This window comes from Arachis hypogaea, chromosome 4 (genome assembly GCF_003086295.3).
Source record: "Arachis hypogaea cultivar Tifrunner chromosome 4, arahy.Tifrunner.gnm2.J5K5, whole genome shotgun sequence".
Classification (NCBI taxonomy): Eukaryota; Viridiplantae; Streptophyta; class Magnoliopsida; order Fabales; family Fabaceae; genus Arachis; species Arachis hypogaea.
The window spans coordinates 64,303,583-64,330,054 of NC_092039.1; the positions used below are offsets into that span (position 1 = coordinate 64,303,583).

A 26,472-nucleotide genomic window follows, 5' to 3' on the forward strand; every position below is an offset into this window, starting at 1 on the left:
GCTTACAGAAAAAGCTCAGATGTCTTTAGACCACTCAGCTGGTGGATCTATACACATGAGGAAGATGATTGAAGAAGCTCAAGATCTCATAGATACAGTTGCTAAAAATCAACATCTATACTCAAGCAGTGAGTCCTCTATAAAAGAAGAAGCTATGGCAGTAACTACTGATCCTAATCCTCAAGAACAGATTGTTGAACTTAATCAGCAATTACTCCTGATGACAAAACAATTAGCAGAATTTAAAGAGATGCTCCAAGAAACTAAAATTGCTAACAAGAATATAGAATCACAGTTGAATTAGACAAAGCAGCAGCTATCTAAACAGATAACAGAAGAATGCCAAGCAGTTCAACTAAGGAGTGGGAAGACATTGAATAATTCAGCTCAAAGTAGTAAAAAGCCAAGAAAGGAACAACTGACAGAGGATAACCAAACCACTGCCCAAAATCCCTCTGAGGACAGTAAGAGCCCAGAGAGGAATCCTTCTGGCGTTCAAACGCCAGAAAAGGGGGAAAATTTGGCGTTAAACGCCCATTCCTTGCCCAGTTCTGGCGTTCAAACGCCAGAAAATGGTGGGAAGATGGCGTTAAACACCCATCCTGTACCCAATCCTGGCGTTCAAACACCAATGAGGAATCAGACACCTGAGAGTGCTGATAGTAACCCCTCTAAGAAGGCTTCTCCAACCACCTCTGTAGGGAATAAACCTGCAGCAACTAAGGTTGAAGAATATAAAGCCAAGATGTATTATCCTCAGAAACTCCACCAAGCAAAACAGGATAAACAATTTGCCCGCTTTGCAGACTATCTCAGGACTCTTGAAATAAAGATTCTGTTTGCAGAGGCACTTGAGCAAATACCCTCTTATGCTAAGTTCATGAAAGAGATCTTAAGTCATAAGAAGGATTTCAGAGAAACTGAAAAGGTGTTTCTCACTGAAGAATGCAGTGCAGTCATTCTGAAAAGCTTACCAGAGAAGCTTCAAGATCCAGAAGCTTTATGATACCATGCACATTAGAAGGTGCTTGTACTAAGACAGCCCTATGTGACCTTGGAGCAAGTATCAACCTGATACTTACAACCACTATCAGAAAGCTTGGGTTGGCTGAAGAAGTCAAACCAACCCGAATATGTCTCCAACTTGATGATAGCTCCATTAAATATCCAACAGGCATAATTGAAGACATGATTATCAAGGTTGGGCCATTTGCCTTTCCCACTAACTTTGTAGTACTGGAAATGGAGGAGCACAAGAGTGCAACTCTCATCCTAGGAAGACCTTTTCTAGCAACTGGACGCACTCTTATTGATGTACAAAAAGGGGAAGTGACCCTGAGAGTCAATGAGGATGAGTTCAAGTTGAATGTTGTCAAAGCTATGCAGCATCCAGAGACATCAAATGACTGCATGAGCACTGATATTATTGACTCTTTGGTAGAAGAGATCAATATGACTGAGAGTCTCAAATCAGAGCTAGAGGACATCTTTAAAGATGTTCAGCCTGATCAGGAGGAACCAGAGGAAATAAAAGAACCTCTAAAAATTCCTCAGGAAGAGGATAAACCTCCCAAACCTGAGCTCAAACCACTACCACCATCCCTGAAGTATGCATTTCTGGGAAAAGGTGACACTTTTCCAATGATCATAAGCTCTGCTTTAAATTCACAGGAAGATAAAGCACTAATTCAAGTGTTAAGGACACACAAAACAGCTCTTGGATGGTCCATAAGTGTTCTTAAGGGCATTAACCCAGCAAGATGCATGCACAAGATCTTATTGGAGGATAATGCCAAGCCAGTGGTTCAACCACAAAGGCGGCTAAATCCAGCCATGAAGGAGGTGGTACAGAAAGAGGTCACTAAGTTACTAGAGGTTGGGATTATTTATCCTATTTCTGATAGCCCCTGGGATTATTTATCCTATTTCTAAGAAGGGAGGCATGACAGTGGTTCATAATGAAAAGAATGAACTGGTTCCTACAAGAACAGTTACAGGGTGGCGTATGTGTATTGACTACAGAAGGCTCAATACAGCCACCAGAAAAGATCATTTTCCCTTATCATTCATAGACCAGATGCTAGAAAGACTAGCTGGTCATGATTATTACTGCTTTTTGGATGGCTATTCAGGCTACAATCAAATCGCAGTGGATCCTCAAGATCAAGAGAAAACAGCATTCACCTATCCTTTTAGCGTAATTGCTTACAGAAGAATGCTTTTTGGTCTATGCAATGCACCTACAACTTTTCAGAGGTGCATGCTATCCATCTTTTCTAATATGGTAGACAAATTCCTGGAAGTCTTTATGGATGACTTCTCAGTATTTGGAGACTCATTCAGCTCATGTCTTGATCATCTAGCACTTGTCCTGAAAAGGTGCCAAGAGACTAACCTGGTCTTAAACTGGGAGAAATGTCACTTTATGGTGACTAAAGGAATTGTCCTTGGGCACAAAATTTCAAGCAAGGGAATAGAGGTGGATCATGCAAAGGTAGAAGTAATTGAAAAATTACCACCACCTGCCAATGTTAAGGCAATAAGAAGCTTTCTGGGACATGCAGGATTCTATAGGAGGTTCATAAAGGATTTTTCAAAAATTGCAAAACCTCTAAGCAACCTGCTAGCTGCTAACACGCCATTTGTGTTTGACACAGAGTGTCTGCAGGTGTTTGAGACCCTGAAAGCCAAGCTGGTCACAGCACCAGTCATCTCTGCACCAGACTGGACATTACCATTCGAACTAATGTGTGATGCCAGTGACCATGCCATTGGTGCAGTGTTGGGACAGAGGCATAACAAGCTTCTGCACATCATTTATTATGCTAGCCGTGCTCTAAATAACGCACAAAAGAATTACACAACCACAGAAAAAGAGTTACTTGCAATGGTTTATGCCATTGACAAGTTTAGATCCTATTTAGTAGGGTCAAAAGTAATTGTGTACACTGACCATGCTGCTCTTAAATACTTACTCACAAAGCAAGATTCAAAACCCAGGCTCATAAGGTGGGTGTTGCTTCTGCAAGAGTTTGATATAGAAATAAGAGACAGAAAAGGAACAGAGAACCAAGTAGCTGATCATCTGTCCCGAATAGAACCAATAGCTGGGGCGTCCCTCCCTTCTACTGAGATCTCTGAGACCTTTCCAGATGAGCAACTCTTTGCCATTCAGGAAGCTCCATGGTTTGCAGACATTGCAAATTATAAAGCTGTGAAGTTCATACCACAGGAGTACAGCAGGGTGCAAAGAAAAAAATTAATTTCAGATGCCAAGTACTACCTATGGGATGAGCCATATCTCTTTAAGAGATGTGCAGACGGAATGATCCGCAGATGTGTACCTAGAGAGGAAGCACAAAGGATCCTGTGGCATTGCCATGGATCACAGTATGGGGGACATTTCGGAGGTGAGCGAACAGCCACTAAGGTCCTCCAATGTGGATTCTACTGGCCTACTCTCTATAGGGATGCTTGAGAGTTTGTGCGTAATTGTGACAGTTGCCAAAGAGCTGGTAACTTGCCTCATGGTTACGCCATGCCTCAACAAGGGATCTTAGAGATTGAATTGTTTGATGTATGGGGTATTGACTTCATGGGTCCCTTCCCACCATCATACTCAAACACATATATTCTGGTGGCAGTAGACTATGTATCTAAGTGGGTAGAAGCAATTGCCACACCCAATAATGATACCAAGACCGTGCTGAAATTCCTCCAAAAACACATCTTCAGCAGGTTTGGTATTCCCAGAGTACTAATCAGTGATGGGGGCACTCATTTTTGCAATAAACAGCTTTACTCTGCTATGGTCCGATATGAAATTAGCCACAAAGTAGCAACTCCGTATCATCCACAGACAAATGGGCAAGATGAAGTCTCTAATAGAGAGCTAAAAAGAATCCTGGAATGGACTGTTATTGCCCGTAGAAAGGATTGGGCAAAGAGCTTGGATGATGCTCTGTGGGCATACAGAACAGCATTCAAGACTCCTATAGGAACCTCTCCATACCAACTTATGTATGGGAAGGCCTATCATCTGCCTGTGGAACTGGAACATAAAGCCTACTGGGCAACCAGATTCCTAAACATGGATGCTAAGTTAGCTGGTGAAAAAAGATTGCTCCAGCTAAATGAGCTAGAGGAGTTCAGACTCGATGCCTTTGAAAATGCAAAAATTTATAAGGAAAAGGCAAAGAAGTGGCATGACAAAAAGTTGTCATCCAGAGTCTTTGAGCCAGGACAAAAAGTTCTGCTCTTCAACTCTAGGCTCAGACTATTCCCAGGAGAACTTAAATCCCGATGGAGGGGTCCGTATGTGATTACAGGAGTGTCACCATATGGATATGTTGAGCTTCAAGATATTGATTCTAATAAAAAGTTCATTGTTAATGGACAGAGAATCAAACATTACCTTGAAGGTAATTTTGAGCAGGAATGCTCAAAACTGAGGCTTGAATGAGTCTCAGTAAAGGTCCAGCTAAAGACAATAAAGAAGCGCTTGCTGGGAGGCAACCCAGCTATTAGCAGGTGATTTATTTTACTTAATAGAATATTGACATACATTCTTCAAGGTTGATCATCAAAATTGAAGGAATTCACAGAGTTACAGAAGGATTCAGTGCAAAAAGCAGAGAAAAGAAGTTTGCTGGCAAGAAAATGCCAATAAAGGGTACTCTGGGCGTTAAACGCCAGAATGGATACCATTCTGGGCGTTTAACGCCAGTAAAGGTACCATTTTGGGCGTTAAACGCCAGAATGGATACCATTCTGGGCGTTTAACGCCAGATTGCAGCATCCTGGGCGGTTAGCAAAACGCCCAGTGATGAAGGGCTTTCTGGCGTTTAACACCAGGCAGGGTACCTGGCTGGGCATTAAACGCCCATAATGGCCAATATTTGGGCGTTTAACGCAAGAAAGGTAGGGGACAGAGATTTTGTTTTCCACTTCAAATTTTTTCAAACTTTCTTGTTTTGATTCATAATTTTCTGCATAAACACATTACAAACTTTCATCATTCACCTTCAAATTTCAAAAATTAAACAATTTTCTAAATCATTCTTCAAATCTCTTTCAAATCCTTTCCAAATCTTCTTCAAAAACTCAAATATCTTCTCAAATTCTTTCCATGTCTTCTAAAATCTCCTTCAAAATTTTCGAAATTAATCCCCCTCCCTTATAAATACACATTCGGCCATTCCCCTCTCCCCACCATTCGAATTTGCTCTCCTCCTCTCTCTCCTCTTTCCTTTCTTTTGCTTGAGGGCAAGCAAACCTCTAAGTTTGGTGTGCTTTTCCGTGATCACTAAGCTAAGATTTATCAAGATCATGGCTCCTAAAGGAAAACAAACCAATTCAAAAGGCAAGAAAGAGAATAATCCAAAGAATTTTTGGAGTCAAGAGAAGTTCTTAACCAAAGAACATGCAGACCATTACCACAAAATAATGGGTCTGAGGTCAGTGATCCCGAAAGTTAGATTCGATCTGAAAGAAGATGAATATCCGGAGATCCAAGAGCAAATTCGAAATAGAGGATGGGAAGTTCTAACCAACCCTGAGACAAAGGTTGGACATGGTTCAGGAATTCTACTAAAATCTACGGCTGACAGATAAGCAGAGAATGACTGGAACTGCTTTTCATACCTACAGAACCATGGTCAGAGGGAGAATTATTTACTTCCATCTGGACAAAATAAGAGAGGTCTTCAAATTGCCTCAACTACAAGATGATCCTGAATCCTTTAATAGGAGAATGGTAAGAGTAGATAAGGGGTTGGATCAAGTTCTAGAGGACATATGCCTCCCTGGAACTAAGTGGACAACCAATTCAAAAGGTGTCCCAAACCAACTCAAGAGGGGAGATCTCAAACCAATTACAAGAGGTTGGCTAGACTTCATTGGGCATTCTATATTGCCCACTAGCAACCGTTCTGAGGTCACGGTCAAGAGAGCAGTGATGATTCATTGCATTATGCTGGGAAAAGAAGTGGAGATTCATCATCTGATTGCTTGTGAGATTTACACGATTACAAACAAGAACTTTACTGAAGCCAAACTGGCTTACCCAAGCTTAATCTCTCTGCTATGCAAAGATGCTGGGGTGAGGATGGGAGTAGATGAATTCATCCCAATTGAACATCCAATCACCAAGAAGTCAATAGAAGGACAAATGCAAGATAACTCTATCAAAAGGAGGGCGCAGGAATTCCTCCCTGAACTTCCTGAAATTGACTACTGGGCCAGCCTAGAAGCATCTGTTGCCAAGCTGCAAGAAACTATGGAACAAATTAAGAAAGAAAAGCAGAATCAAAACTGCATGCTCTGCAAATTGCTGAAGGAACAAGAGAAGTAGGGGCGTGAGCTACAGGAGCTGAAGCGCCAGAAGCTCTCCCTTGAAGGGTCAAATACCCCACAAGTTGAGGGAGCATCCACTTCTCAAAATCAAGGTTGTTAAGTCCTAACTCTGTGATAACCTCTATCATTAGGAGTCTATTTTAGAGTCATTTAAATTTTTATTTTCTATTACTATTAGTCTTATCTTATATTTATTTTTGAGTCTTGTTCTTAATTCATGATTAATAAAATTTAAGGTTCATGTCTTAAAGCTATGAATGTCCTACGAATCCATCACCTCTCTTAAATGAAAAATGTTTTAATCACAAAAGAACAAGAAGTACAGGATTTCAAATTCATCTCTGAAACTAATGAAATTAGTTTGATGTGGTGACAATACTTTTTGTTTTCTGAATGAATGCTTGAACAGTGCATATGTCTTTTTAATTTGTTGATTAAAGAATGTTAAACTTGTTGGCTCTTGAAAGAATGATGGAAAAAGAGAAATGTTATTGAGGATCTGAAAAATCATCAGATTGATTCTTGAAGCAAGAAAAAGCAGTGAATTCAAAAAAAAAGAGAAGAGAGAGAGCAAGCAGAAAAAGCCAATAGCCCTTTAAACAAAAAGGCAAGGGTAAAAATAAAAAGTGATCCAAGGCAAAAAGAGCGTGCTTAAGAACCCTGGACACCTCTAATTGGGGAGTCTAGCAAAGCTGAGTCACAATCTGAAAAGGTTTACCCAGTTATGTGTCTGTGGTATGTATGTATCCGGTGGTAATATGGGAAGACAGAGTGCTTTGGGCCACAGCCAAGACTCATAAAGTAGCTGTGTTAAAGAATCATCATACTTAACTAGGAGAATCAATAACACTATCTGAATTCTGAGTTCCTATAGATGCTAATCATTCTAAACTGCAAAGGATAAAGTGAGATGCCAAAACTGTTCAGAGGCAAAAAGTTACTAGTCCCGCTCATCAACTGGAGTTAAGTTTCATTGATATTTTGGAGTCTATAGTATGATCTCTTCTTTTCATCCTATTTGATTTTCAGTTGCTTGGGGACAAGCAACAATTTAAGTTTGGTGTTGTGATGAGCGGATAATTTATACGCTTTTTGGCACTGTTTTTAGTATGTTTTTAGTACATTTTAGTTAGTTTTTAGTATGTTTTTATGAGTTTTTATTAAAAATTTACTTTTCCGGACTTTACTATGAGTTTGTGTGTTTTTTTGTGATTTCAGGTAATTTCCGGCTAAAATTGAGGGACCTGAGCAAAAATCTGATTCAGAGACTGAAAAAGGACTGCAGATGCTGTTGGATTCTGACCTCCCTGCACTCGAAGTGAATTTTCTGGAGCTACAAAAGTTCAATTGGTGCGCTCTCAATTGCGTTGGAAAGTAGACATCCTGGGCTATCTAGCAATGTATAATAGTTCATACTTTGCCCGAGATTTGATGGCCCAAACCGGCGTTGCAAATCAGCTTTAGAATTCCCGGCGTTTAACGCCGGAACTGGCACAAAAAAATGGAGTTAAACGCCCAAACTGGCACAAAAGCTGGCGTTTAACTCCAGGAAAAGTCTCTACACATGAAAGCTTCAATGCTCAGCCCAAGCACACACCAAGCGGACCCTGGAAGTGGATTTTCACGTCATTTACTCATTTCTGTATATCCTAGGTTACTAGTTCACTGTAAATAGGAACTTTTGACATTGTATCTTTATCTCATGACACTTTACACGTTTCATACTGTACTTTCTATGGCATGAGTCTCTAAACCCCATGGTTGGGGGTGAGGAGCTCTGCTGTGTCTTGATGGATTAATGCAATTACTACTGTTTTTTATTCAATCACGCTTGCTTCCATTCTAAGATATCACTTGTTCCTCAATTTGATGATGTGATGATCCGTGACACTCATCATCATTCTCACCCATGAACGTGTGCCTGACAACCACCTCCGTTCTACTTTAGAATGAGTGGATATCTCTTGGGTTCTTTAACCAGAATCTTTGTGGTATAAGCTAGAATGTATTGGCGGCCATTCTTGAGAATCCGGAAGGTCTAAACCTTGTCTGTGGTATTCTGAGTAGGATTCAGGGATTGAATGACTGTGACGAGCTTCAAACTCGTGATTGTGGGGCGTTAGTAACAGACACAAAAGAATCACTGGATTCTATTCCGACATGATCGAGAACCGACAGATGAATAGCCGTGTTGTGACAGAGTGCGTTGAACATTTTCACTGAGAGGATGGGAGGTAGCCATTGACAATAGTGAAACCCTACATACAGCTTGCCATGGAAGGAGCCTTGCGTGCATGAAGAAGAAGACAGTAGGAAAGCAGAGATTCAGAAGATAGAGCATCTCCAAAACATCAACCTGTTCTCCATTACTGCAAAACAAGTATTTATTTCATGTTCTTCTACTTTTCACAATTAAACCTGAGAATTATTGATATCCTGACTAAGAGTTACAAGATAACCATAGCTTGCTTCAAGCCGACAATCTCCGTGGGATCGACCCTTACTCACGTAAGGTATTACTTGGACGACCCAGTGCACTTGCTGGTTAGTTGTGCGGAATTACAAAAGTGTGATTGCATTTTCGTGCACCAGACATGTTTAATGAGTGGGTGCAGTTTCACATTTTCTATGAAGGACTGTCCCAAGAGGCAAAGAAGGCCTTAGATCACTCTTTAAAAGGTTCCCTTAACACCAAGAAGACAATTGAAGAGGCCATAACAGCATAGAAACTATGGCCAATAATGAGTACTTCTATGCATCTGATAGAAACCCAAGGAGGGGAGTGATAGAGCTAAACCAGATGGATGCTCTGCTTGCTCAAAACAAGGTGATCACAGCCCAACTTGCAGCTCTCACTAAGCAAATGGAGAAAAATCAAATCTCAGCAATTAACACTCAAGCACCAGTGCAAGAAAGATCTAGTCTAGAAGCTGAATATGATTGGGAGCAGGCCAACTATGTGAACAATCCACCCAGACAACCATATGATCCCAATGCTAAAACCTACAATCCAGGTTGGAAGAACCATCCAAATTTTGGGTGGGGAAACCAGCAAAACCAAGCCCAAGACTACAAACCATACCACTCTAACCAATACAACAACCCCAGCCATCAACCAAACAACCATAGATCCTACCACAACTCAGATAACATCCCCTTCCAAGCCAATTAACAACCACACAGCAACCATTTTCAAAACCCAACCAATCACAATATAGCATCTTCAACTTCACAACCATGCGATGACAGTGACAAATTTGCAAGGTGGAAGCCATGATTGCAAGGATGGCAGAAGATGTTGCTACAGTAAAATAAGCACAAACTGACCAGAAGTTGGAAGCATATCAAGAAGTCAGATCTAACATAAACAACAAGAAGCAGCAATCGCAAAATTGGAAGCACAAATTGGATATCTATCCAAGCAATTACCCATGCCTACAAATGTATTTCCCAATGATACCATGACTAACCCCAGTAGGGAATGCAAAGCCATCACATTGAGGAGTGAAAAAGTAGTGAAGGATGCATCCTCAAGCCACAACTTGCAGGAAGAAGAGGATGACAAGAACTCAGAAATCAAAGAGGAAGAAGAGATACATATTCCTACCCCACCAAAGGAAGTCTTGAATCCCTATGTGCCAAAGCACCCTACCCACAGAGGCTAAGAAAAGATAGGAAGGACAGCCAGTTTTCTAGGTTCTTGGAGATCTTCAAGAGGCTCCAAATCAACATCCCTTTTGCAGAAGCATTAGAGCAAATGCCACTCTATGCCAAGTTTTTAAAGGAGCTTATGACCAAGAAAAGAAACTGGGGAGAAAAAGAAACTGTAGTGCTCACAGAGGAGTATAGTGCTATCATACAGAAAAAGCTTCCCCAAATGATGAAGGATCCTAGAAGCTTTCACATCCCATGCATCATAGGAGACATTAGCATTAAGAAAATATTATGTGATCTGGGTGCTAGCATCAACCTTATGTCTTTGGTCATGATGAAGAGAATGATAATTGAAGAGGTTAAGCTAACAAGAATGGCACTTCAACTAGCAGACAGAACATTCAAGTTCCCCCATGGAGTAGTAGAGGACCTATTAGTTAAGGTAGGTGACTTCATTTTCCCATCAGATTTTGTAGTGCTTGACCTGGAAGAAGAGGCCAATGCATCAATCAAACTAGGGAGGCCATTTTTGGTAACAGCTGGAGCTATAATTGATGTATAAAAGGGAGAATTGGTCCTCAAGCTGCACAAAGAAAAGATGGTATTCAATGTTTTTACTGCTATGAGTTACCCAAATGAGTCTATTGGAGAGTGTATGATGGTAGACACTTTGGAGATACTAGTCCAAGGAGTTCTAGAAGAAGATAAGCTTGAAGATGTAATGGAAATAGAGCAACAAGCATCATGGGGTGAATTACCACAAGAAAGCATGGACAACTTAATCATGCTAGACAAGGCAAGCAAGGAGAAAGTAGAAGTAGCAAAGCTGGAATTAAAGACTCTGCCTCCAAGCTTGAAGTATGCCTACTTGGGGAGCAATGACACTTATCCAGTGATCATCAACTCAACCTTGAGCAAGAAACAAGAGGAGGAGCTCATTAAGGTGCTGAAACAACACAAGGATGCCATTGGTGGACACTTTCAGACTTGAAGGGAATAAGCCCTTCAATGTGCATGCATGAGATCCTTCTTGAGGAGGATGCCAAGCCCTCATTCCAGCCATAAAGAAGATTGAATCCAGCAATAAAGGAAGTGGTGCAAAAGAAAGTTTTAAAACTATTGCAAGCAGGGGTGATCTACCCTATCTCAGATAGTCCTTGGGTGAGTCCTGTTTAAGTAGTCCCCAAGAAAGGGAGAACCACAATGGTACCAAATGAAAGGAATGAACTAATACCAACAAGAACAGTGATTGGATGGTGCATGTGTATAGACTACAGAAGACTCAATAAAGCCATAAGGAAGGATCATTTCCCTCTACCCTTCATGGATCAAATATTGGAGAGGCTTACTGGGCATGGGTACTATTGTTTCTTGGATGGATATTTAGCCTACAACCAGATTGTAGGGGATCCTAAGGACCAAGAGAAGACATCTTTCACTTGCCCTTATGGTGTTTTTGCATATAGACATATGCCATTTAGTTTGTGCAATGCACCTGCCACATTCCAAAGGTATATGCTGTCCATTTTTTCTGATATGATTGAGAAATTCATTGAGGTTTTCATGGATGATTTTTCAATGTTTGTTTTGACTCCTTTCCTAATTGCTTACACCATCTTGCCTTGGTGCTCAAGATATGCCAAGAGACTAACCTAGTTTTGAACTTGAAAAAGTGTCATTTTATGGTTACCGAAGGGGTAGTCCTTGGCCACAAAATCTCTAAGAAACGCATAGAGGTAGATAGAGCCAAGGTGAAAGTGATTGAAAAGTTACCCCCACCTTGTAATGTGAAAGCAGTTAGGAGTTTCTTGGGATATGTTGGCTTCTATAGAAGGTTCATTAGAGACTTTTCAAAAATTGCTAAATCTTTAAGCAACCTGCTTGTCGCTAATGTACCCTTCTTATTTGATAGAGAATGTATGCAAGCTTTGGAGGAGCTCAAGAGTAAACTCTCCTCTGCACCTATTATAGGACCACCAAGCTGGGAATTACCTTTTGAATTGATGTGTGATAAATCAGATTTTTCCATTAGTGCTGTATTAGGACGAAGGAGAGACAAGTTAATGCATGTTATATATTATGCTAGCAAAGTCCTTAATGAAGCCCAAAGGAACTACACCACCACAGAAAAAGAACTTCTTGCTATAGTCTTTGCTTTTGATAAATTCAGGTCTTACCTTATAGTTCTAAAGTAGTTGTGTTTATTGATCATGCAGCACTCAAATACTTGCTAACCAAACAAGAGCCTAAGCCTAGATTGATCAGATGGATCATATTACTCCAGCAGTTCAATATTGAAATCAAGGACAGAAGTGGAGTAGAAAATAAGGTGGCTGACCACCTCTCAAGGATCCCACATATGAACAATGAAGCTCATAGCCCTGGTGTAAAAGAAAGCTTTCCAAATGAGCAATTGATGATTATTCAAGAGGCTCCATGGTGTGCAGACATAGCAAATTTCAAGGCCATTGGAGAGCTACCATCCAACATCAACAACCACTTAAGAAGGAAGCTCATCAATGATATCAAGCATTTCATTTGGGATGAACCATACCTCTTCAAGACGTGTGTTGATAGAATTTGATGAATCCATATTTGATGATGAATTTCGGTTAGAATTGAATGGATTTCATCATATAAACTTGCACGTATTTCCTTTAATAGCATGTTTTTGAATCTTCCTCCTAAATTGTGTTTGATTATGAAAATATGCTCTTTTGTGCTTAGTTTGATCTATTTTTATTCCATTTGCCTTCCATTCGATGCCTTGATGTGTTTGTGAGTGATTTCAGGTATATAAGGTAGGAATGGGATGAAAAAAATGGAAAAAGAGCTTGCAAAGTGGAGGAAACTTGAAGAATCAAAGGAAATGAGCTCAGAGACCTATGCGTGTGCACAACCTCTTGTGCATCCGCACAAAAGTCCAAGCAGAGCGCGTGGATCATTTCGAACGCATCATGTGTCCCGTCAACCATCGCCTATTGTGCGTGCGCACAGCTACTTGTGCGTACGCACAGGTTGAGAATTTCGCAAGGTGTGCGGACGCACACGTCTGTGCATCTGCACAGGTGTCTGTGCATGACCTTATTAGAAAAGCACATGACTTGCGATTTCAAGGCTTTGGGGGACCATTTCTGAAGTCTTTTAGCTCATATTGGAAGGGGAATGAAGGACATAACATAGCATAGCATTAGTATAGTTTTAGGAGTAGAATAGAAGGTTTTTAGTTTTAGTTTTCTCTAAGTTTTCTTATCTTCTCCATTAGGGTTTTACATTCCAAGTGCCATTTCCATTTTTTGATCATTGGATTTTGCTAATCTCTTTGTAAGTATTCTCTTGTTACTACTCTTTATAGTTATATTGTCATTACTCTTTCTTCTAATTCAAGTTATAGTTCAATTTTGCTTCTCTCTTGCAATTTCACTTTCTTGTTAATGAATTTGATGTTTGATGTTTGTTCTATGCTTTCTTATGCTATTCTTGTTGAGTGAGATTAATTGTTGCTTTTGGTTTCAAGTCATTTCTCATTTTTCTCATATTTAAGCTTTTTGCCCACCAAGTGTTTGACAAAATGTCAAACATGATTTTAGGCTAAATTTTTGTCTCTTGGCTTGGGTAAAGTGAGCAATTAGGTTCTTAGAGTTGGAATGTCCAACATTTAGTGTCAATCCTTGGATTGTTAATTGTTCTTATTCCCACTAACGCTAAGTTGTTGCTAAGGCAATTAACAAGCAATTTAGGATTTGTGGGTTAAGAACACTTATGCTCATTTAACTTACCTTCCGATGTGAGGGTTGATCAAGTGAGATTAATCCAACATAATTGGCATAGTTGTGGTTCCCACAAGGAAAGGATCCTTAGCTCACTCCAAGCCAAGACCCCTTTTTATACTTTCAATTTTTCATACATTACTATGTTAATTTCTTTTATACTTTACTTGTTTATATTACACAGTCAGTTCTTAATTTCTTCATTAGTTCAATCATTACAATTTTGCATGTTCTTTTATTGCTTTATATGTTCATTTCTTCGTTGACAACCCCTTGATCACTACAACCAGAATTTGCAAACTCATTGCCTCTTAAGTGATTCCTTGAGAGACGACCCGGGAGTTTTAATGCTCTTGGTTTATGTTTGGTTTGAATTGTGATAACATTTGATTGATAGTCAATTTGTTGGGTTAGGACTATACTTACAATGCCAATTCCATTTTGATAATCAAATTCCTAACCTATGTAATTTGGCCATCATCAAATTTGGCACCGTTGCCGGGGAATTCACTTTGAGTGCAATGAATGCCATGATTTTTGTTGTGTAAATATGTGAATAGTGTGAATAGTTGATTTTTGGTTTGCTACTTGGCATTAATTGTTGATACTACTTTCCCTCTTTAGTTAGTTTTGGTAGTTATAGAGTGTTAAGTTAGTTCTTGCTTACTTGCCTACTTTTGTTTTGCCTTTCATAATTACATGCTTTCATTACCTCCTCAGTTGAATGACATGGTCACTTCCATACCCGAGCTTGGCCACTTTTGACCCAAAAATCAAAGCAACTTTAACTCATATAAGGCAAGCTCGGCGCCAGCTAGCTTTCGTGAATGGTTAAGCGGGCTCCCTTGAGGACCATTCCCATTCACTATCACCACCGATCCATGACTATCATTCTCCAATCAATGAGGAGACTCTATATTCATCTATGGGGAGTACTGAACTGACTTTGAGTGACTCAGGTAACACAGTCATGGCGGATCCACCTCGAAGAATTACCTTGAAGGAGGCCGGAGCTCCTGATCTTCCTTTGCAACCACTTCAGATTCTATATCCGGCCTTAGATCCAAATTTTGAGCTTAAGTCTGGCACAATCAACTTACTCCCCAAGTACAATGGATTACCTGGGAATATCCTTTGAAACACCTTAAGGATTTCCAAGTTACATGTGCAACTGCGAGAAGACATGGAGCGGATGAAGCCGCGGTGTTGGTCTTCACTTTCCCTTTCTCCTTGGAAGGAAAAGTGAAGGAATGGTTTTATACTCAACTGGGGGAAGTTAGATCCAATTAGGACTTGTTGCAAAAAGAATTTTTGGAGAAGTTCTACCCTCCCCAGAAAATAGACAAGCTGAGAAAAGAGATTTCCTGCATTGTGCAACAAGATGGGGAGACTTTGTATGAATATTGGGAGAGATTTAAGAAGTTGCTGGAAGCTTGCCCTCACCACCGGATAGATGAGTTGGTTTTGATCAGTTATTTCTGTCAAGAAATGCATCACCAAGATAAGCTTCTCTTGGATGCCAGAAGTGGAGGATCATTGACCAAAAACAAGACCACAGCAGAAGCATGGGAAGTTATATTGTACCTAGCAGATTCTACTCAATACTCTAGGGCTAGAAGTATACAACCAAAAGCTGTGAGTGAGATTTCTCCCTCCGGAGATGTTATTTTGACTAAGACCATTGGTGAGATGACAATTTTGTTGAGGCAAATCACCCAAAAGCAACAAATCCCTCAAGTTTTGATAAATGCCCCACCTCAACCTCCTAGGACCGAAGGACCGTCAAGGATATGTGGTGTTTGTTCTTGTACTACTCACTACATTGATGAGTGCCCTCAAATCCAAGAGGACACTACATTGGCGGTGGCTAACCCCTACCCACAAAGACCCAACTACAATCAAGGACCCTACCCACATGGGTGTAATCAAAACCAAGGGTGGAGAGATAACTCAAACCAAAGGTGGAATCAAGCCCCCCAAGCTCAACCCAATCAAAATGCTCAAGTCTACTACCATCAACACCCCCAAGGCCAACCACAATACCAACAACCATACCAACAACCCCCACAACTTCCATCTCAAGTGAAGTATTAACATCCAAACAGTAGATCCAATCCTACTCAAGTTAACCAAGCCCTTCCCTCCAATCAATCCCACATGAATGACACAATTCATACCTTCATACAAGAACAAAGAGAGTTCCATAAGAAACAAGATGCTTACATGGCTACAATAGCCGAAGCCCTTACCCGTTTGACTCTCCCTCCTCAACCCACACAAAGCACCCAACAAGCTTCAACCTCAAGCAGTTTACCCTCCCAACCTCAACCCAATTCTAAAGGAAGCATAAATGCCATTATTCTTAGGAGTGGTACTAATTTTTATAAGAATGTGGCTATACCTTCAAAGTTGAATGAGGAGATAAACAATGAGGAGGTAGGAGATGAAGTAGAGGTGATGAGGAGTGAAGATGAAAATATTGATAAAGATGAAAAAGAACCACTGAAAGTCAAGGAGCCAAAGAGAAAGACCTTGCTTGAAGAGCCTTTGCCCATTCCATTCCCAACTATAGCTAAGAAACCAAAGAAGCAAGAAGATCTTGACCCCACTGTGGTGGAAGTTTTTGAGAAAGTTAAAGTTACCGTCCCTCTTTTCCAAGCCATTCAACAAGTGCCGAAATATGCCAAGTTTCTCAAGGATATTTGTACTCACAAAGACAAGCTTGGAAACCTCAACAAAAAGCCGGTAGATGACTCTATCTCTTCTTTACTTCCTAAAAAATATAATGATCCCGGCCCATGTTTGGTTACTTGTTTGATTGGTGGGATTAAGTTCATGGACTGTATGTGTGATTTGGGGGCATGTGTGAACATCATGCCGCTCCCCATCTATGAGAGATTGAACTTAGCACCTCTTAAGAGATCTAGGGCGAGATTTGTGTTAGCCGACAAGAGTATTGTGTTAGTTGTGGGGATTGCATAGAATGTAATTGCCAATATTCAAGGATTGCTCTTTCCAGCTGATTTTCACATCTTGGAGACCCCTCCTATTAACTCAACCAAGCCATCATCAATACTCCTTGGATGACCATTCTTAAAGACGGCCCATTTCAAATGAGATGCACACTCGGGAGTCTATTCTTTTGAGTCGGATGGCAAGTTAGTCAAGTTCACTTTGGAGGAGTCTGACAAGCCCATTTTCGGAGCTTACTCTGTTTTTGGATGCGACATAGTTGAAGACAAAGTGAGTGAAGATGGCAAGGAGCAGGAAAAGAGGATAGTGCAAAGGAGTCAAATTCAAAGGATCATGCTGAACCAAAGCAAGACAAGGAGTTGGAGATTTTCCTCCTTGGGGAACTTCCTAAGTGACCAATGAGGCCATGCAAGTCCAACTTAGGACTCTAAACCAAAGTGCTTGGTGGGAGACACCCCACCATGGTGACATTTTTCTAGCTCTATCTCTTGTTTATAGCTTTTTGAATTATTTGTTTTCTTGTGATATAATGCTTAGATTAGATTTGGTTGGATAATTTTGAGTTGTATAAGTTGAATCACTTGTGGACAATGATTTTGTGCTTGTTTGGATGATATGGGGTTGGTATGTTGGTGTGCTAAGGTTGGGAACCTTAGTTTTAAAGATAAAAGAAAATTCTGAAATAAGGCATATGTGCGTACGTACCAAGCTGTGCATGAGCACAACTCTGCGTTTTTAGCCATCTCTGCGGCCGCACAAGCCTGTGTGTCCGCACAAGACTTAACATGCCCTCTGGTCGCAGCGCCAACACAGCCTGTGCGTGCGCGCTGTCCCCTTTTCTCCGATCTGTGCGTGCGCACACCTGCGTGCGTACGCATGAGTCCCTTTTTGCTTCATCTGTGCGGCCACACAGATTTGTGCGCCCGCACACCCTTTGTTAGCCCCTCTGGTGGAGGCAAGGGAACGACCTGTGCGTGGGAACAACACCTCTTTCTCACCTTCTGTGCGTGCGCACGGACCTGTGTGCACACGCACACCTGTTTTTGTCCACACATAAAAAAAAGCGTTCCTCTGTGCGAGCGCACACTCTTGTGCGCCCGCACATCCTTTTGCAACCTCTCTGGTTGCAGCGTTTGTACACTGTGTGTGTTCACACCTTCTCTAAGTTTTCATTTCTGTGCGTCCACACAGGCCCCTGTGCGTCCGCACAGGTCGCAATCTGGGCGTTAATAGGGTGAGCTACCCTGTTGAGAGGCAGCCTTCTTTTCATTTCCTCTCTTCTTCTTGGCTGCCATCTTCCTCTCTTCTCCGCCCAGTCTCGCCGGTCAGCCCGCCGCCGGCCGCTGCCGCCGTTAACCCACCACCGGCGACCACCATCCATACCTCTCTCTTACTTCTCCTCTCTTTTCTTCTTTTCTTTTCCCTCTCTTATCTTTTCTCTTTTCACCACCAGTGAGCTTTCTCCTCCAGTGCTCTTTTCGGTGAACCCAACCGCCGTGAATTCGCAGTGGCTATAAGAAGTGCCATTGTTCCCCACTAGTTCTTCAACCTCTATATCAAAGGTTTTTTTACTTTCCTTTCTTTTTATGTTTATATTCTTGCATTTGTTTCCATTTCCTTTATATTTTCTTAGATTAAATCTGTTGCTTTCTTAATTGTTTCTTTGTATTTCAAAGTGTTGTTGCTTGATTATTGGGTTGATTTTGATCAATTTTGAGCTTAATTGTGACGCCCTTGCACATTGCATACCACATGTTTGATATAATGCCTCATTGAACATTTTTCTTGATTCATATGGCTTGGCCATCATATGCTTTCAATTTATCTTTGGTTAGGCATATTATATGAATTGTGCAAACTCGTTTGCAAATTTTTATGTTGATCACATTGCTTTGCCAATGCATTTCATTGTTGGTATACTTTGAGTTCAGCCACCCATGTGTTACCAAGATTGTGTATCTTATTAATGGGTGACTTTATAAGTAAATGCATTATGTTGGTAAAATTAGAGTCTCATTGTTCATCTTGGAATTTAACTTGAGTAATCACTTTACGAATGTTCAACTTTTGATGGTGTCTTGATCAAACATCTTTTGGGTTTGGAATTGAGAGCATTGTCTATGTGATTACCACTTGTTGAGGATGAACAATTGACAATTCATTTTTGGTGCTTGCTTGAAGTTGCTTCCATTTCTATGTTTCATATGTGCAACTTAGGCACTTAGTTACGAAGTTTTGTACTTTGAATTGCCTTAAGAGTGTGATTGCGGTTGTGTGCGGCCAGTGTGTATGTTCCAACCACGCGCACCATTGAGATATACACACCGCCATTCTTATGAATCACACTATTTTCAAACTTCCAACTAAGGATTTAGTTTCTTCACTTTATTAAGTGCTTCCTCATTGTTCTAAGTTTATTGTTGTCCTATGACCTTGATATTTTCTGTTTTCTTTTTTAGGATGCGAGAGAATGATAAGAAACCGGTTGCTTTGCCGGTTGTGGAACCTACAACCCGCGCATCAAGACCATACTTCATGGATCGTCCGAGCGATAACCCAGACACCTTGATCAACCAAAAAGCCGAGTTCCGATATGGCAAATTTGAGGAAAGGCCAATCCATTGGGAACGGACGCTTAAAGTTCCGATCAAGTACAAAATGGTCATCCATGAGCGAATCGCCTCACTTCATTGGGAGTTCTTAGAGCAAGACCCAATTGAAGTCAATGAAACCATGGTGCGGGAATTCTACGCCAACTACCAAGATTGGAAAGCGGAGTCAGTATTCCTCCGGAGCAAGAGGTTGGATAGCTCCAACCGAGCTATTGAAGCTATTTTGAAGATCCCCCATATTCTGCCCGAGCATGATGACTATTCAAGGATCAAGGCAGAGTGTGTCCAAGGGGAGGATGTCCTTGACTCCCATACTTAAGAAAATTGGCCGTCCCGGTGCCTCATGGGAGTATAGCAAGGGGAGAAATTCTGTTCCCGCAACCATAGCTTACTCCGATTTAAATGCCGAAGCTCGTATATGGCATCAAATTGTGGCGGACTACATCATTCCCAGCACCTATGCTATCCATGTGAGATTTAAGACTGTGTTGCTACTTTGGGCTATCATGGAAAGCAAGAATATAGCCACTGTACCTTTATTATGCACATTGATATGGAAACTGATTGAGAAAAAGATCATCAACACCCTTTTTCCATCGATGTTGATGCGTTTAGCAACAACAGCGGGGGTAGAGTGGCGCCCGAGAGACATCATGTTCAGGGTCCCAAAAGACAACAAGTACATCCCGAGGGGAGATTTGGAGAGAACAACAACTACCACACCCTCTGAGAGGAAGACATCCACAACACCACCACCAAATCTACCAACTTTTTCAACTACTTTACCTTTTCTCCATTCTCTTCCAGAAGTATTCGAAGACATCTTGCACGATATCCACCGCAAAGAGCATTTGGAGCAAAAGCGTTTTGAGTGGATAGCGGCAAGGCTAGAAGGAAGAGACCCCGGCTCGCCTCCTAGAGCTTTATCCGACATATCGAGGGAGGAGTATGACGCAATTGACCAACCCACTTCTGAGTCCACCAACTGAAGGTGGCCCCTCTTTTCAAGGCACTTTGCAATGTTTCTTGTAGTACTTTTTCCTTATTTTGAGTATTATGTCTATTTTATCTCATTTGGTTGCTTGTAAATATTTATTTATTGTTTATGGATATTTAGTAGTTAGTACTTGCATGTTGCATGTTATAATGAATAAGTTGCTGAAACACAGGAATTTTCATGAAGTCTTTTCTAGGGCGTACCATTGATTGAATTGAAGGAAATATTATGTTTGTCAACTTGCTTGGATTAAATTGTTTGTAGAACATGGAAAAGAGCTCGAATAACATACCTTGTGAGTCCTGAGTTTTAATATATGGTTGCATCTTTTCAACCATAATGTTGTTCTTGTGTGTGATTATTACTCCTTTTTTATTGTGATCATTGATTTAAATGATTCTTTATGTCCTGTATTTGTGTTTGAATACATTTAGCATGATTGAGGCTATTTTTTTTATGATAAACCCACTAACCTATACGGCCAACCCTTGCATGCACCTTTGTGAACCCCTTTGAGCCTATGAATCCCATTTTGTTCTAATGATAGCACATTACTCCCCTTAAGCGAAAAACCATTGATGTCCCCGAATTACTCTTTAATCAGCTTGGGTGGATTAGTGTGTAAAGTCTAAGTGTGGAGAAATTTTGAGAAACATTGCTGATGGAGGCATAAGCTTTTTGTGAAAAATATTTTTGTCAATTGGGTAATACTCATGCATTTCATTAATGAAGACACATGCATTCATAGTTCAAATTTTGCTTTTCAAAAAAAAAAAAACTTGTGCATAACAAAGTATAAAATAAAGAATTAAATAAAGGATACATATGCCATGTTTGAAAAGAAAATGCATGAGTGAGGTGAGATGGAAAAAAAAGGAAATGGGTAGATAGGTTATAGTGTTATGCGTATATAGGTGATGAGGTGAAAATTAGATTTCCACACAAACTCACCGACAAGTGTACCGGGTCGTATCAAGTAGTAATAACTCACAAGAGTGAGGTCGATCCCACAGAGATTGATGGATCGAGCAACTTTAGTGGGTGATTAGTCTAGTCAAGCTAACATTGGTGAATTGAATGAAAAGTGACCAGCAGAATGTAAATTGCAAGGAATTTAAAAGTGCAGAAAGTAAATTGACTGAAACTTAAAGAAAAAGGAATGTAAATTGCAGTAAATGTAAATCAGCAAAATGTAGATTGGACAAAAACTTAAAGATCAAGAAAAGTAAATTGCAGCAAAATGTAAAGGGGGCTGGGTGCTGGAAAATGAAATGGAAGCAGTATATTAGAACTTAGAACAATTGACAGAATCTCAAACTTGTAGGAAGAGTAAATCAAATTGAATCAAGAACAGAAATGTAAAAATTTCAGAGAAGTAGAAGTGCAAAAGAGTAAATCAGCGAGAAGACTTAGATCAATTCTAAAATCTCAAAGAAAAATAAACAATTTCAATGAAATAGCAAAAACAGAAAGAAAGCCAAGAGCTCAATTGCTCTCTCGATCAAAACAAAAAGGAAATTGCAGAGGAGGGAAAATGAAACAGAAAAGAAAAGAAAACCCAGATCTAATTTCCAATTCTCAAGTTCACAAAGAAAAATTTAAACAAAGAGCTTTCTATTCTACTCCTACTCCTACTGCTCTCTAGCAGAGCCAGCCTCTTTTTTTTTTCAAATGAAACTGATGCCTTTTTATAAGCTTTTTTACAAAATGTAAATGAAAACGAAATTGAAAATAAATTACAATTAAAATGAAATTCCTAATCTAATTGTTTCTTGTGCCTTTGTTGCGTTCACTTTTGTGGCGTGTCAATTCGGTGCTCCTTATGTGCCTGTGGCCTCCTCCAGCGTTCACTTAGTGAACGCTCCCTTAGTGAGCGATATTCCTTGGGCGCTTGATTCCCTCTTCGATCCTTGACGTGGGCCTTTGCTTCCCTTGGGCGTTTCCTTTTGGTGTAGCGCTCAGTTAAGATTTGTGAACGTAGCGTTCACATGCTTCCCTTGCGCGCTTTGCTTTCCTTGCATGAGCCATGCCCGAAAACGTTCAAATGTTTGAACGTAGCGCTCAATTAATTGAACGCTGGCCTTGATAGATGAGCGCTCCGTTGGGATCTTCGAGCGCTATGCCTTGTTCCCCTCTTGGGCACTCCGTTTGGATCTTTGAACGCTGGCCTTCATCAATTTCTTTCATTGGCATTAAATGTTGCATGCATCATATTACTTACTAATGCATTAACGTTGCATTAATTCAATTCATTCTCAATTAAATGCATTAGTAATTAAATATTTCATGCATGCATGCTTTCATTCATCAACTCATGATGCATGCATAAGGCATTAATAATTAAATGTATGCATGCTTTCATTAATACCTTGGCAAAGTATTGAAATAATATTACTTGCATGCATTCTTTATTATTAGCACTGCCAATTAATGAACGTTAGCGTTCACATTTTTTAACGCCATGGTTCATGATGGCATTAAATAATTAAATGCATGCATAAGGCATTAATGCATGCCATGGCTTCATGATCATGGGCCACGCTTTTAAAACCGTGGCCTAAGGTTCCAAAACGTGCTCAACTTCAAAGTTTGCCTCAAAATTTTTTTTTTCTTCTTTTGAGCTGATTTTGTGCTATTTTGCTTCTTTTTCCACTTATTTCCTACAAAATTTATAAAATCAAAAGATCAAGGAAATATACTATTTAAGCACAAAAGTATTCAATATTTAAGCACTAACCATCAATTTCTTGTATGAAAAAGCATAGAAAAATATGACATGATGACATGTCATCAATAGGTGATATAGGAATATGTGGACACTCAAGCTAATCAAAGAACTAATTCTTCAAGTCCACTTAGCTATATTTTATCCTACCTGAACCCTAGCCCCATTACATCCCTCTAAAGACCTCATGATATTTGTTATTCATGCATTAAATACTAGTCGATTGTTAGATGACTTGCAAATCTTTGAAAAGCATGATAAAAGGAGAATTGAGTGGTTCAACCCTAAATACTGAGTGAATTGAGTGGATACACATCCGGTGAAGGGTTCGATCGCTCAATTCTATGTTCTTGCTCCTTATATTTTATCTTCTTGCAAGTTGTTTGATAGAATAATTTTGAAAATTCTGATTCAATTCTTTGGACATTGATCTTAATGCATATCCCCTTTGCATTGGCCCTTAAGCTTTCTTGTGATGGATTGGAATTTCATGGTTTGTTTCTACCAACTCTCGTCGTAGCACATTTTGGCTATTAGCCTTAGGATAGTTGCATGCATTTAAGTAGTATATAGCATAAGTCACTTTTCCCTTTCATCTATCTCCTTTGAGTGTGTTTAGCATGAGGACATGCTAGTGTTTAAGAGTGGGAGATTTGATGAATCCATATTTGATGATGAATTTCGGTTAGAATTGAATGGATTTCATCATATAAACTTGCACTTATTCCCTTTAATAGCATGTTTTGAATCTTCCTCCCAAATTGTGTTTGATTATGAAAATATGCTCTTTTGTTCTTAGTTTGATCTATTTTTATTCCATTTGCCTTCCATTCGATGCCTTGATGTGTTTGTGAGTGATTTCAGGTGTATAAGGTAGGAATGGGAAGAAAAAATGGAAGAAGAGCTTGCAAAGTGGAGGAAACTTGAAGAATCAAAGGAAATGAGCTCAGAGACCTGTGCGTGCGTATAGCCTCATGTGTGTTCGCACAGGAGTCCAAGCAGAGCGCGTGGATTATTTCGAGCGCGTCGCGCGTCCCATCAAGCATCGCCTAGTGTGCGTGTGCATGGAGGTTCTGCATCTCCTAAATCTTCAACCATTTCTTCCTCTGCAACTATTATGGTTGTCTCCACTTGTTCCAATACAAAGCCATGTTCCTCATTGTCCTCCGAAGTTTCTAATGTCTGCTTCATGCTACATTCTTCATTAGATTGTCCACATGAAGCCATGGGGGTTCCTTGAGTGTCCGAACGTCGAGAAGCTAATATATTTACTAACTCGCCTAAGGCGGCACAAAATTTAGCACACTCGTATTCATCCTTTCTTGCCTTTGAAGAATAACATGAAGTCTGTCATCCATTAGAGGTTGGGGTGGATATGAGGATTCATTGGTTGGGAGAGAGGGTTCATAATAGTAAGGTGGTTCATCTTGATAATGATATGGAGATGGTGAATATTGAGGTGGTGGTTCATGAGGGTAGTTGTGTTGGAAAGGTGGTGGTTTTGTGTATGGTTCATTTGGCTCATAAGGTAGTTGGTATGGTGGATGAGGGTTAGGGTCATATGGAGGTGAATGGTGAAAAGGGACTTGTGAGTATGGTGGTCCAAAGCTATGTTGAGGAGGGGGTTCATAGGCGTATGGTGGTGGTTGTTGATAGTCAAAAGATTGCTCACCATAGCCATTGCCTTGATATGCATCACAGAATAGTTGTTGATAGTCCATTGGAGGTGGTTGTTGCCATGAGGGTTGATCAAATCCTTGTGGCTCCTCCCATCTTTGATTGTTCCAACCTTGATGCATGTTGTCATTATAATCTCCTCTTCCTGCAACATAATTATAACCAGACTCATAGCCAAAGGGGTGAGAGTTCATAGTAGTGAGAGATAATAAAAACAAAAACTAACGAAAAAGGAAATTTTTTTTTGAAAAATATTTACAATAACCAATAATAAGGCACACGTTTGCAATTTCCCGGCAACGGCGCCATTTTGACGTTAGGATTTTTGCTAGTAAAGAATCTATAAAAATATTTGCGTTGTAGATATAGCTTATAAACCAACAGAAATCCCTTCGTACAAACGTTTTGGTTGTCACAAGTAACAAACCCCTTTAAAATTGATAACCGAGTATTTAAACCTCGGGTCGTCTTCTCAAGGAATTGCAGGGAGGTATGTTCTTATTATTGGTTATGAAAAAGTGTGTTTTGGGGTTTTGGAGTTTGGGCAATGGGCACAAGCATATTTAAATGACAAGTAAAATAAATTAACAATAATAAAATCTCTTGGCAAGGTATGAAGAACTGGAAGTCCTATCCTAGTTATCCTTATCAATTATGATGAGAATTGGATTTTTCTCCCACTTTGTTAACCTCTAACTATGAAGGTAAGTTAAGTAAATGAATTAATTCGAATCCTCAAGTTCCAGTCTTTCCTTGGAAAAAGTTAGAGTTATTGGATCTCGAATTAATTCTTGAAGAATTCCAATTTTCAGTCAACAATAAGTTTGATAACTCAAGAGTTACCAACTAATCAACCAAAGCCAAAAGGGAATAAAATCTACTTGAATGAAAATAATTTGGATAGACACCAAGCATCAGTGACATATAAGTCTGAAATATCTCAATTGTATTAATAAAATAAAATCAATCCAAATATGAAACATTAAAAATAAATAAATACAAAGAACATTGAACCTGGGATTGAGAGTCACTCCTAAAACTAAGAGAAGTCCTAATCCTAAGAGAGAGGAGAGAACCTCTCTCACTAGAAACTACATCTAAAATTGTTAAAAGTGAATTATGAATAGCATGATCTGAATGGATGCAATCCCTCTACTTTATAGCCTCTAATCTGAGTTTCTGGGCCGAAAACTGGGTCGAAAACAGCCCAGAAATCGCTGGAGAAGAAATCTACCACGCTGGTTTTTCATCACTGCGACGCGGCCGCATGAAGCACGCGGTCGCGTCGCCTAGCGTCAGGGCCACTATGGCATATTATATATCAAATCGAAGCCCCGGACGTTAGCTTTCCAAAGCAACTAGAACCGCGTCACTTGGACCTCTGTAGCAAAAGTTATAACCGTTTGAGTGCGAAGAGGTCAGGTTGGACAGCTTTGCAGTTCCTTCAACTTCTTGTATTCCTTCAACTTTTGCATGCTTCCTTTCCATCCTCTAAACCATTCCTGCCCCGTAATCCCTGAAATCACTTAACACACATATCAAGGCATCTAATGGTAATAACAGAGGATTAAACATAGGGAACTTAAGGCCAAAGAAGCATGTTTTCAATCAAAGCACATAATTAGGAAGGCAAATGTAAAACCATGCAAATAATATGAATTAGCGGGTAAAGAGTTGATAAAATCCACTCAATTGAGCACAAGATAAACC

At 40.0% G+C, this 26,472-nt stretch overlaps 1 protein-coding gene and 1 non-coding gene across 2 annotated transcripts; one reads left to right on the forward strand and one right to left on the reverse strand.

Moving 5' to 3' along the window:
* The first annotated feature begins 11,211 nt into the window (after positions 1 to 11,211).
* LOC140184131 (uncharacterized) lies at positions 11,212 to 12,592 on the forward strand. Its single transcript, XM_072234421.1, has 3 exons — positions 11,212 to 11,519; positions 11,921 to 12,044; positions 12,179 to 12,592. The coding sequence occupies exons 1-3, from the start codon at positions 11,212 to 11,214 to the stop codon at positions 12,590 to 12,592; spliced, it is 846 nt and encodes a 281-aa protein (XP_072090522.1).
* A 2,530-nt stretch (positions 12,593 to 15,122) lies between these two features.
* On the reverse strand, positions 15,123 to 15,229 carry LOC112799123 (small nucleolar RNA R71). Its single transcript, XR_003200701.1, has one exon. It is a non-coding gene; the product is annotated as a small nucleolar RNA R71 (small nucleolar RNA).
* Between the last annotated feature and the right edge of the window lie 11,243 nt (positions 15,230 to 26,472).

Coding starts and splice junctions, on each gene's coding strand:
- LOC140184131 (XM_072234421.1), top strand. CDS start 11,212: ATGGTACCAAATGAAAGGAATGAACTAATACCAACAAGAACAGTGATT. Junction 11,520..11,920: donor GCACCTGCCACATTCCAAAG/GTATATGCTGTC, acceptor CTTATTTGATAG/AGAATGTATGCAAGCTTTGG. Junction 12,045..12,178: donor CAGATTTTTCCATTAGTGCT/GTATTAGGACGA, acceptor TGATAAATTCAG/GTCTTACCTTATAGTTCTAA.